This window comes from Hypanus sabinus, chromosome 20 (genome assembly GCF_030144855.1).
Source record: "Hypanus sabinus isolate sHypSab1 chromosome 20, sHypSab1.hap1, whole genome shotgun sequence".
Taxonomy (NCBI): Eukaryota; Metazoa; Chordata; class Chondrichthyes; order Myliobatiformes; family Dasyatidae; genus Hypanus; species Hypanus sabinus.
In genome coordinates this window covers 20,918,507-20,931,696 of record NC_082725.1, presented here as the reverse complement: position 1 = coordinate 20,931,696, position 13,190 = coordinate 20,918,507, and the positions used below count along the sequence as shown (strand labels likewise).

Here is a 13,190-nt window from a genome sequence, read left to right as displayed (position 1 = left end):
GTGGGTAATCTCCAAAACTAGTGTTAAACATGGATGAAAGTGGACTCTTTTGGAAGAAGCTGCTTTTGAGCATTGTCATCTTGAAGAATAAGAAAACCACTCTATGAATTTCCTGGCAATTAAGATCACCTTAATTTTCTTGGAGGTAATGAAGAGCTTGAAACTTAAGCCATTCTGAATCTGCCATTCTGAATGCTGTCATAGTGCCTTGGGTTTTCTAAGGCCAATCTTCCCATGATATGATTGTTGAACAAAATTCTGCACAATGCCATTTGTTCTTCAAGAATTGCTTCTCTCTTCGTTGAAGCATATTGTGCATCCAGATCATTGGCTGAGCATCCAGTTGATATCAAAGGCATATCTGACAACATCTAGATAATATTTGTGACCTCTAATACCATTTCACTTCATTGTTACAGTAGATGTATGAGTGAACTATCACTGGGCTGAGGGATTACAACCTGCAGCATGTAATTGTGCACAATTTAAAAAAAACTATCAAGTAACATGGTAGATTTTGAGATACAAGACCAAGTGAATGATGCAGTTTGTACAAGAGGATGAATTCCCTACTGCTACAGTATTGTAGTTAAATAATGTTAAATGTTTCCTATTTAGCCTTGAATATGGCATTTCATTGTGGTTTACTCAAAGTTCTTTGGGTGTGTGAATGTAACCTTCACACTGTAAGTGGCCTAATTCAAAAGGGCTTGAAAGAGAAGTTAAATTGTGGGAAATTTCAAAATTCACAGTGAAATCAACAGCTTTTTTTAATACAGAATGGCATTGTTTTCCATTCATTACAGTCAAGGTGGCAGAGTTGCCTTTTGTCCCATGTGCCTCTGTGTGTGTATAACATCATTATCAGTGATCTTGATGCATTTATTAAAACCCTGTTTATCTTAACACAGAGCGACCTTCATAATGGCTTAAAGAATAGTGAAATTTCTCGTCGTCGGGCATACCATGGATGGAATGAATTTGAAATCAATGAAGATGAGCCTCTGTGGAAAAAATATATTTCTCAGGTTGGAGAAAAATGTTTTTCTCGGTGTTAGTTGCATTATAACATTGGCCCAGTGGTGTTCAGATGACAGAGATCCAGTTTGTTTAATACACACTTATTTTGGTACCTAAAAGGGGACAAGTGAGCTCTATAAGAGTAGTCTTACAGTTTCTAGTAGTTTTGAATGGGCATCAAAAATAATAGTGGCAATAAAAATAATTTAATTCATTGAAATCTTGAGTGTGAGCTCCAGTCAAAGGAGTTTCTGTTTTCTGATGAGAAAATAAACCAATCCATCAAATTAGATAGATTTTTTACATGGAAAAATATATATGATTATCCAGTGTCCTCACTTAAATATATCTCTCAGTCAGTATTCTAAAGCAAGTTAGTTCGTCAAAATGTTGTTTGCAAGAGTTTGACATACACAGTCTAACGGCTGCTGATTAGATAGCAGAAGTATATTTTTGGCTGTGGAGCATTTTGTGACCTTCTGATAGATGCTGTAGAAATGTAGATCCTTTTTTTTAAAGAGGAGTTATTCTTGTTGAACACTACTTACCAAAGCATGCTACGTTCACTATGTTATTTTGATACCATTATACAAAGACAAGTTATTTGTTTAAAGTAGATAAATCTGAACATTATTGTTGCTCACTGTTTCCTTCCTAAGGAATCGTGCACTATAATTTGTCTCACCCAGTTGTATTGTGCTTTTGGTGAAATTGAAATAATACCTCAGCAGAAGACATTGAGATCAGTTCCAGTTTCAAAAATTCATTGTACATTTCAAGCTCATAACCTATAATGCAGGCAGCACAGCACAGAACAGTACAGCACAGGGCACGCTCTCTGGCCCATGATGTTTTGCCAAAAAAGCTTGAGTTACAGTTCTTGCAGCCATCTTGAAACAGTAGAGAATTGATAAATGTTAGTGAGATTCTCATTTTACACCTGTTGCTCCCTTATGAAGTTGTGAACTGGAGGTTCACAATCAGGAATATGTTGTTAAACTTTTCTTACAATTGTTTTTCAGTTTAAAAATCCTCTTATTATGCTGCTTCTGGCTTCAGCTGTTATCAGTGTTCTAATGCACCAGCTGGATGATGCGGTCAGCATTACAGTGGTAAGATATGAATGTACACTTAAATGTATAGATATAGGTACAAATACACAAATTAGGAGTAAAAACATGCAGTTTGAACTACTCCATATCTTGCTCCTTCTAACCTAACCTAATCTGAATAAGAAAGCGATGTAAAGAAGAGAGAAAGAAAATAAATAATTTAAGATGTTTAAACAACACAGAATGAGATTGATCAGTTTAAAATGTATTCATTCAGGACTGGAGAGTTTAGTTGACTTTGCTTGAATAGTAATTGAATTGACTTTATTTCTTTTATCTTTCACATACATGAGGGGTAAAACTCTTTACGTTATGTCTCCGTGTAAATATGCAATATGCAATCGTAGTAATTTATAACAAATAGAACAGTCAATGTAATATAGAGAACACTCAAATCAGCCTGAGTTAATCAGTCTGATGGCCTAGTGGAAGAAATTGTCCTAGAGCCTGTTGGTCCTGGCTTTTATGCTGTGGTACTGTTTCCCGGATGGTAGTAGCTGGAATAGATTGTGGTTGGGGTGACTCGGGCCCCCAGTGATCCTATGGGCCGTTTTCTCACACCTGTCTTTGTAATTGTCCTAAATCATGGGAAGTTGACAACTGCAGATGCGCTGGGCTGCCTGCACCACTCTCTGCAGAGACCTGCGATAAGGGAAGTACAGTTCCCATACCAAGCAGTGATGCAGCCAGTCAGGATGCTCTCAATTGTGCCCCTGTAGAAAGTTCTTCGGATTTGGGGGCCCATACCAAACTTCCCTAACCATCTGAGGTGAAATAGGCGCTGCTGTGCCTCTTTCACCACACAGCTGGTGTGTACAGACCACGTGAGGTCCTTGGTGATGTGGATGCTGAGGAACTGTTTACCCTTTCAACCTCAAATCCATTGAGGGAGAGGTTATTTTCTTGACACCATTGTGTCAGGGAGATGACTTCTTCCCTGTAGGCCATCTCTTTATTGTTTGAGATAAGGTCAATCAATGTAGTGTCATCGGCAAATTTAATTAGCAGATTAAAGCTGTGGGTGGCGATATAGTCATGGGTATACAGGGAGTAAAGGAGGGTACTTGGTACACAGCCCTGAGGGTCTCCTGTATTGAGAGTCAGAGGGGTGGAGGTGAGGAAGCCCACTCTTCCCACCTGCTGGCGATCTGACAGGAAGTCCAGGATCCAGCTGCACAAGGCATAGTCAAGGCCGAGGTCTCTGAGCTTCTTGTTGAGCCTGGATGGAACTATGGTGTTGAATACTGAACTGTGGTCCAAGAACAGCATTCTCACATAAGCATAACTACTTTTATGTATGTGTAAAAACAACCTTGGTAATTATGGGTCTTTACTATGTGGGGGTCATTTAATGTGTAATTAATAATGCCAATCTAGCAATCCCTTAAACTTACAGATAGGTTTAAGATTAAGTTGGCATTTGTAAGTGATGAATATTGAATTATGGTGATATGATCTGTGGGGTGCTCTGCCACAGACTGTGGTGGAGGCCAAGTCCGTGGGCATATTTAAGGGGAAACTGATAATTTCCTGATCAGTCAGGGCATCAAAGGATATGACAAGAAGGCAGGTGTATGGGGTTGAGTGGGATCTGGGATCAGCCATGATGGAATGATGGAGCAGACTTGATGGGCTGAATGGCTTAATTCTGCTCCTGTGTCTTATGATCTTATGATTATGGAGATTCTTAACTTCTATCTTCCATAACCAAGAAAGCCCAGCAGTATCTCTACTTTCTGTGAAGGCTGAGAAAAATCCATCTCCCACCCCCTATCCTCACCACATTCTATAGAGGATGTATCAAGAGCATCCTGAGCAGCTGCATCACTGTCTGGTTTGGGAATTGCACCGTCTCGGATCGCAAGACCCTGCAGCGGATAGTGAAGTCAGCTGAGAAGATCATCGGGGTCTCTCTTCCAGCTATTACAGGCTTTTACACTACACGCTGCACTTGCAAAGCTAACAACATTGTGAAGGACCCCATGCACCCCTCATTCAAACTCTTCTCCCTCCTGCCATCTGGCAAAAGGCACCGAAGCATTTGGGCTCTCATGACCAGACTGTGCAACAATTTCTTCTCCCAAGCCATCAGACTCCTCAATGCTCAGAGTCTAGACTGACATTGTAATTTGTCCTCAACTGTGTCTATTGTCTTGTTTATTATTGTACTGCCCTGCACTGTTTGTGTACTTTATGTAGTCCTGTGCAGGTCTGTAGTCTAGTGCAGTTTTTATGTTGTTTTATGTAGTCTAATGCAGCCTTGTGCTGTCTCACATAATCTAGTGTAGTTTTGTGTTGTTTCATGTAGCACCAGGGTCCTGGAGGAAGGTTGTTTCGTTTTTACTGTGTACTGTACTAGCAGTTTATGGTCGAAGTGACAATAAAAGGAACTTGAACTTGTCTTTGCCTGAACTTGCTGACTCATATGTGCAAAGTGTATTTCATGAGTTCAAGCTTCTGCATTACCAGTGTCTCTCCTGCACCTGCATTTATCTGGAGGGCCAATCTTATTGATCCTAATAAACTTGAGAATCTGGCAATATAGAGCAGTGCAGGATTTTAGGAGACATTTAATATTTATCACAATTTTTTTAATATTCATAGAAGAAATATGGGATTCATATGCTGAGTCATCCTTCAATTGCCTATCCCCATTATCCTTGAGAAGGAGAATTGAAGCAAGTGATTTAAAATAAACTTTAAAAATAAGTTCAATTCTTAAAAACAATTCAAAGAATTGGAAGCGTTACGTTAAAATAATTATTTCGAACAGGGAACACCCTCTCTTTAATCTAGTCTTTAATCAAATGAATCTGTAGACCTACATTAGATCTAATATTACACAATTCTAGGCAGTTTAATTTGTGAATATAAGCAAGGTTGTCTTAGCTATTGTACTTTGTTAAATGCAGAAACAGACTGAACTGGCAGATTCAGCGTTTTGGTCTGTTCTGCACGTGAATCTAGACTTCTGCATTTGATAGAACGTATGCACCAGATTTATTGTTCTTTTAACAGGATGGTAATTTTCTCCATAGTTAACATAGTAATTTTATCATTCTTTTAGTGGTAATCAAGCATTTCAATATTAAATGTTGACAATATAAAGCCTAGTTTTAGTCTTGCTGATGTGACAAGGCCTTGTTCAGGACAATCTTAATCTGTTAAATAACTTTTATGACACTATGCAATTATTATATGTAACATTAATTTTTTGATAGTTATACAATCATGAAAGTATTTTATAATATTTTAATTTTGCATTAAGTGATTAATATTCAATCTGTTTCCTAAAAATGATTATAATATTGGATTAATAACATTTCTCTCTCTCTCTCTCTCTCTCTCTCTCTCTCTCTCTCTCTCTCTCTCTCTGTTAGGCTATTCTGATTGTGGTTACAGTGGCATTTGTTCAGGTTTGTATTTCTGATTTTAAAATTCATTCAAACGTGGAAATATAAATTTAAGATCTTCCAGGTGTTTCTGAGCTATCACTGTTGTTAATAATTTTAAGCTTGCATACTGTCAAATACTAATTTTTCTGTAATATTGCTTTTATCAGTAGTAGGAAGATAACTTGAATTTTCATTTCCTTAAGATGTAGGAGGAAGGATACCTGATCTCAATGGTGTCTTCATAGGTTCTTCGAGTGTTCATCCGTTCTATTCCCTCACTTATTTTCCTTTAAACTATACTCCATGTAACTTGTACTCTGTCACGTGCCTGTCAACTCCATCAAGCATGAGTATTATTGCAGCTTCTGTCTGTTTTGCTAAGGCCACAATAATTTCTTCTCCCAATGGAATCTGTGATATTAGCCATTCCAAGGAAAAGGTTCTGACAGATTTCCCCTAAGTGTTGTTAAACCTGAAGAAAATTGTTTCCTCACCCTTTATGTTCATGTACTGGTGCAATTTCTGATGTGTATAGTGGTATATGACTAACTGTGAACAGATGTGATTTTCAGGTGTGTATGAATTCATCTGAGAGAAGAAAATGCCTTCTAATTTATACACACCTAAAATCCAAGAAATCAGTTTATGAATCCATGTTAATTTCAATCCATCCAGCTCACCAATGTAAATGGAAATGTTACAGCATGCCTAATGCTATGAGATGGCATTTAATGGAGCAAAAATTAGTGGGAAGCTTTTAAAAACCAACAGAAGGCAACTAAAAATGCTGTAAGGAGGGAAGAGATGAAATAGGAAAGTGAGCTATCCAATACTATAAAGATTTTCTGGATAAAGAGTAAAAGAGAAGCAGGAGTGGACATTGAACCATTGGAAAATGACAATGGAGCAATAATAATTGGGTACAAAGAAATGGCGGATGAAATGAATACAGATTTTGTATCAGTCTTCACTGTAGAAGATACTAGCAACGTGGCAGAAATTTGAACACCTAAACCTGTCAGTGGGCAGAAGTGAGTGTAGTTGTTATTATGAACGAGAAGGTGCTTGGAAAGCTGAAAGGTCTGAAGATAGACAGGTCAAAGTAGGTGGGTCACCTGGACCAGATGGTTCTGAAAGAGGTAGTCAAAGAGATTGTAGAGGCCTTTATAGTCATGTTCCAAAAACTACTAGATTCTGGAATGGTTCTAGAGGACTGGAAAATGGCAAATGTCACTCCACTTTCAAGAAGGGAGGAAGGCAGAAGGCATGAACTTATAGGCCAGTTAGCCTGGTAGCAATGTTAGCAAGATGTTAGAGCCCATTTGTAAGAATGACGTTTTGGGTTACTTGGGGACACGTGATAAATTAGGCCAAAGTCAGCATGGCTTCCTTGAGGGAGAATCTTGTTTAACAAAGTTGTTGGAATTCTTTGAGGAAATAACAGGCAGGATAGACAAAAGAGTCAGTGGATATTGTTTACTTGCATTTTCAGAAGGCCTTTGACAAGCTGCTGCACATGAGGCTGCACCTATTACATGAAGGATGGACAGCAGATTGGCAGGAGGCAAAGAGTGGGACTAAAGTAGGACTTTTCTGATTGTTTGAAAGTTCCACAGGGATTCATGGTGGGACTGCTTCTTTTCCGGTTGTATGTTAATGATCAGGATGATGGAATTACTGGCTTTGTGGCCAAGTTTGTGAATGATACAAAGATAGATGAGGAGGGCAGGCAGTGTTGAGGAAGGAGGGAGACTGCAGATTAGGAGAATGGGCAAAGTGGCAGGTGGAATACAGTATCAGGAAGTGTATGGTATTGCACTTTTGTAAAAAGAAGTAAAGGCATAGACTAGTTTCTAAATGGAGAGAAAATTCAGAAATTAGAGGTGCAAAGGGACTTGGGAGTCCTAGTGCAGGATTCTGTAAAGGTTAATTTGCATGTTGAATCAGTAGTAAGGAAGGAAAATATAAAGTTAGCCTTCATTTTAAGAGGATTAGAATATAAAAGCAAGGATGCTGTACTGAGGCATTATGAGACATTGATCAGACTGCATTTGGAATATTGCGAGCAGTTTTGGGACCCCATATGTAGAAAAGGATTCACTGGCATTGGAAAGGGTCCAAAAGATATTTACAACAATAATCCTAGGGATGAAAGGGTTAACATATGAGGAGTGTTTAATGGCTCAGTGCCTGTACCTACTGTAGTTCAGAAGAATGTGTGGGGTGGGTTCTAATTAACCTTTGAAATATTGAAAGGCTGAGACAGAGTGGAGAGCATGTCTTCAGTAGTGGGAGTGTCTAGGACCAGAGGGCCCAGCCAGAACAGAAGGGTTTACCTTTAGAACAGATGAAGAGGAACTTCTTTAGCCATAGGGTCATGAATCATTGCCACAGAATACTGTGGAATCCAAGTCATTGAGTATATTTAAAACAGAGTTTGATAGGTTCTTGATTACTAAGGGCATCAAAGGTTGTAGGGGCAAGGCAGGTGAATGGGATTGAGAAGGAAAATAATTCGGCCAGGATCAAATAGCAGAATAGCTTCAATGGGTCAAATGCTCTGATTCTGCTGCTTTGTTTCATGGCCTTATGCTTCCCTTCTCCTTCGCCATTGTGAAAACTTGCTTTTTTTCATTTCCAAAACAAGAGAAAATCTGCAGATGCTGGAAATACATGCAACACACACAAAATGCTGAAGGAACTCAGCATGCCAGGCAGCATCTATGGAAAAGAGTACCGTTTACGGCTGAGACCCTTTATCAGGACATTTCCCCCCCCCCCATTTGCTTTCTTTTATTTCCTTTTATTTAAAATCTCAGTTATGCCAACTTAAAAACTTGGTCTAATCAAGATATCTATCTTTTCTTGAATCCATGCTGAGCAGGTTTCCTCTCAAATTCACCTCATAAATTTCTCTGATAACAAGTTAAATTTCACTATGTACCTTTCAAGGATTTTAGTATGATCCATTTTAAAGCAATGAAGTTGTATTGGTAATATTTTTTCTTTATAGTATTTTAAGACCTAGCATGGACCTAATTATATAGATATCTGTCAGTCCTGAAAGCAATTTATCATTAAGGGTGTGCATTCCAATCTTTTCCCTAGAAGGACTGATGATGAAAAATAGTAAGTAAATTTGATTAAAATTACTTTGCATTTTCAAGCTTAAAAATATTACTATGTATGCCATTCACTTTATTTTTTACCTAACGGCACTTCAACACAAAATTAACTCAGTCTCCTGGGAGACTATCTTTATACCATTTTTATTTTTATTATAAAAATGTGATTTCATTTTTTTCTGCCTATCAGTGATCAGGCTGCACCAACAGATCCTTTAAGGATATGGCTTTGTTTGGTTTATAATTTTTCAGTAATGCTTGTGTTCTTGTTTTCATACATTTCTATTGCTGACAGTACAATAAAGAAAAACCATTGATGTGAAAACATTGCTCACTAAAATAAAACAATGAGTGTTGAAACTTTCTTATAGGTCAAAAGGTCTATGGAAAGAATATTAACACTTCAGATCTATTCACTTCAGAACTGCTCCTTTTGCAAACAATGTCTAGTCTATATTGTTTCAGTATTATGTTTTATTTCAAATTTGCAATTTTTACTTGGATTTTCAACAATGAGTGTTTTTCAAGTACCCATGCTGATAGTTTCCTTCGGTATGAATACAAAAGAATAATAATGGGGATCTTGCAGAATAAATATACAGAGATGCTTGAGAGTTTGTGAACTCTGTAAAATCTTCTCGATTTCTGCATAAATATGACCATATGACTGACATAGAAACATAGAAAACCTACAGCACAATACAGGTCCTTCAGCCCACAAGGTTGTGCCAAACATTTCCCTAATCTAGAAATTGCTAGGCTTACTTATAGTCCTCTATTTTTCTAAGCTCCGTGTACCTATCCAAAAGTCTCTTAAAAGACCCTATCATATCCACCTCCACCACCTTTGCTGGCAGCTCATTCCATTCACCACTCTCTGAGTAAAAAAAGTACCCCTGGCATCTCCTCTGTACCTACTCCCCAGCACGTTAAACCTGTGGCCTCTTGTGGCAACCATTTCAGCCCTGGGGGGGTGGGGTGGGGGAAGCCTCTGTCTATCCACACTATAAACACCTCTCAACATCTTATACACCTCTGTCAGGTCACCTCTCATCCTCCGTCGCTCCAAAGAGAAAGGGTCAAGTTCACTCAACCTATTCTCATAAGGCATGTTCCCCAATCCAGGCAACATCCTTGTAAGAATACGTACACAACGCTGGAAGAACTCAGCAGGTCAAGCAGCATCCGTGAGAAGAGAGTAGCCAACGTTTCGGGCCGAGACCCTTCATCAGGAATCCTTGTAAATCTCCTCTGCACCCTTTCTATGGCATCCACATCCTTCCTGTAGTGAGGTGGTCAAAACTGAGCACAGTGGGGACGTCACGTGATGACGTAGGGTCGAGACGTTGGGAACCCAGCTCCCTCGTAAAAAGTAATGAAATAGGGTTTAAATGAAGAAGAGTTAACAAATATCTACTAGAAACTATTTATAAGCAACTCAGGATTATCTTTTGATATGGCTCCTAAACTGAAACAGAAGAAAGCTACTACTTCGAAGACTGCGCAAATCGGCTGGGAAAAAGGCCTAACTGTCTCGGCGAAGCCTCGGACTCAAGTTGGATCTCCTCCCGGCAAAGTGCATGGCACTTCTGATGATGCGGGACCGGAAGTTGCAGCAATGTCGGTGGTCTCTAAGAAGAAACGGCAAGAACAACGCATGCGCGGAAGTATGCATGAACAGATATTAACAAAACTACAAATCCCAACTACGGCTGGAAGTGAAATTGGAAGTGGATCGGAAGTAGAAATAGGCTCTTCGGGAGATTCAGAGGAAGAAGAAGAGGAAAAGAAGGAAGAGATTAAAGGAGACATAAAAGATATCCTGATATATATGATGAATGAATTAAAAGCTATAAGAACAGATATGATGAATGAATTAAAAGTTGTAAGAACAGATATACGAAGGATACAGAATACACTTGATAATATGGTGGAAAAACAAAAGAAGATGGATAATAAAGTTAAAGAGATGGAAGTAAAAGTGGATGAAAACACTGAAAGACAAGATAGAAGTGAATAATCTTGCCTGGACAACAGAAAGAAAACATATGTTGGAAAAAATAGATGCACTTGAGAATTCTAGTAGACGAAATAATATTAAAATTGTTGGTCTTATGGAAGGTACAGAGGGAGAAAATCCAATAAAATTCTTTCAAGAATGGATTCCGAAGATTTTGGAAATGAAAGGAGGAAGTCAAGTAATTGAAATTGAAAGAGCACACAGAGCTTTAAGACCAAGATCTCAACAAGATCAAAATCCAAGATCAATTTTGATAAAATGCTTAAGGTACCAAGATAAAGAAATGATCTTGAAGGCAGCTACTCAAGGTGCTAAAAAGATAAATGGGCCATTGATAATAGAAGGAAAAAGAGTTTTTTGTTATCCAGACATAAGTTACGATCTTCTGAAGAGGCGGAAAGAATTTAATCCAGTAAAAAAATCTTTATGGGAAAAGGGCTATAAATTTTTATTGAGCTACCCAGCAAAATTGATAATTTTCCTGGATAATGGAGAAAGAAGTTTTTTCGTTGACTACCGGAAAGCGGAGAAATTTGTACAAGAATTACCTGATGTCCATGAAGAGGAGTAAAGAATTATAGAAATGAAATGGACTAATGATGAAGACTGAAACAAGATTGGACTTGATGGACATTTATAAGGGAAAAAATAGTCGAGGAGTATTAATTGGGAGTAGAGACATTAATTATTTGTCTTTTTTTTCTTCACTAATATACTTTCTTTTTTTTTGCGGGGGAGCTGGAGGAGCTCCTGATCGATGGCTGCGAGTTTCACGTGTACAATCATGGCGATTGCCATGACCCGTAAAATGGGGGGGGGGGGTAATGTTGTGTTCTTTTTATTCACAACATTAGTGGGGGGATATTTTGTTTTTTTTTCTTATATATTAGTTATCTTCTATTTTTCTTCTTTTTTGACTGGATGGTTGGGGAGAGACTCATAGCAACATGGAGAATTTTAAAGAGTTCCTAAGGTACTATGAATGATTAATTTACTTAATTTATTAAGTTTTAATGTTAATGGAATTAATGGACCTGTGAAAAGAAAAAGAGTTTTAACATATATTAAGAAAATGAAAGGATAGATTAAATTCAAATATGACCAATGTTTTCGAAGTAAGCAAGAAATTGGTACTTTTTTACATTCTACTTGGTCTTGTTTTAAAATTCAACCATTTTGGATAAATTTAAGACTGTTATTGGAACAAATTACTGGAGTACAACTTCCACATAGTCCACTATTATTTTTATTAGGAGATATTGAAGGGACTTATATTTAACTATGGATCGTTGGAATAATGAAATACATAGTTTTATTCCACTTGAAAAAATTATGTACAATCTAAGAAATGAATATGATATATTTTTGAAAATTTGGTTTCCATACAAAAAATAGGATTAAATACATAGGTCCTTGAAGATAAAATTATAGTAATTGGGGAAAGTAAAAATAAATATCAAAATTATTTTGAACTCCACGGAGCATGTGGGGATCCTCCGATATCCAGGCAATTTTTCTCTTCTTTTCTTTTTTTTTCTTTCGATAAGGGTTAAGGGGGGGGAGGGTTAATATTATTTTTCTTTTCTTTTTATTATCGCATTTATTCTTTGTAATTTCTAAAATTTAATAAATAAATAATATTTTAAGGATTTAAAAAAACAACTGAGCACAGTACTCCATGTGGGGTCTGACCAGGGTTCTATATAACTGCAGCATTACCTCTCGGCTCCTGAACTCACTCCCATAATTGATGAAGGCCAATACACCATACCCCTTCTTAACCACTGAGCCAACCTGCACAGCTGCTTTTTGAGCATCCTAGGGACTCGGACCCCAAGATCCCTCTGATCCTCCACACTGCCAAGAGTTTTACCATTAATACTATATTCTGCCATCATATTTGACCTACCAAAATGAACCACGTCACACTTATCTGGGTTGAACTCCTATCTGCCGCTTCTCACCCCAGCTTTGCATCCTATCCATATCCCACTCTAACCTCTGACAGCCCTCCACACTATCCACAGCGCTCCCAACCTTTGTATCATCAGCAAACTTGCTAGCCCATCCCTCCACTTTCTCATCCAGGTCATTTATAAAACTCACGAAGAGTAAGGGTCCCAGAACAGACCCCTGAGGCACTCCACTGGTGACCGACGTCCATGCAGAATATGACCCATCTACACCCACTCTTTGCCTTCTGTAGGCAAGCTTGTTCTCGATCCACAAAGCAATGTCCCCTTGGATCCCATGCCTCCTTACTTTCTCAGTAAACCTTGTATGGGGTACCTTATCAAATGCCTTGCTGAAATCCATATACACTACATCTACTGCTCTTCCTTCATCAATATGTTTTAGTCACATCCTCAAAAAATTCGATCAGGCTTTACATTTAGTTACGTTCAATTTATGATTTACGTGATCAGATCTTCACATAAATCCTAAAACTAGATAAAGAAAACTCAATTAAATAAATAACACAAAAACATTATACTCGTTCATTTATTTATTAAGAAAA

At 37.9% G+C, this 13,190-nt stretch overlaps 1 protein-coding gene across 3 annotated transcripts in view; it reads left to right on the top strand.

Annotated features, from left to right (window-relative positions):
• The window catches only part of atp2c1 (ATPase secretory pathway Ca2+ transporting 1), a 93,998-nt gene that overhangs the window by 31,487 nt on the left and 49,321 nt on the right, over nucleotides 1-13,190 (top strand). For 2 of the 3 annotated variants that reach the window (XM_059945203.1, XM_059945202.1), the window contains exons 3-5: nucleotides 912-1,028; nucleotides 2,043-2,132; nucleotides 5,513-5,548. In XM_059945203.1, the coding sequence (XP_059801186.1) occupies nucleotides 912-1,028; nucleotides 2,043-2,132; nucleotides 5,513-5,548 (243 nt within the window). Of the gene's footprint in view, nucleotides 1-911; nucleotides 1,029-2,042; nucleotides 2,133-5,512; nucleotides 5,549-11,582; nucleotides 11,646-13,190 lie in introns of those variants that run through there. The other variant, XM_059945204.1, reaches the window with a different exon arrangement.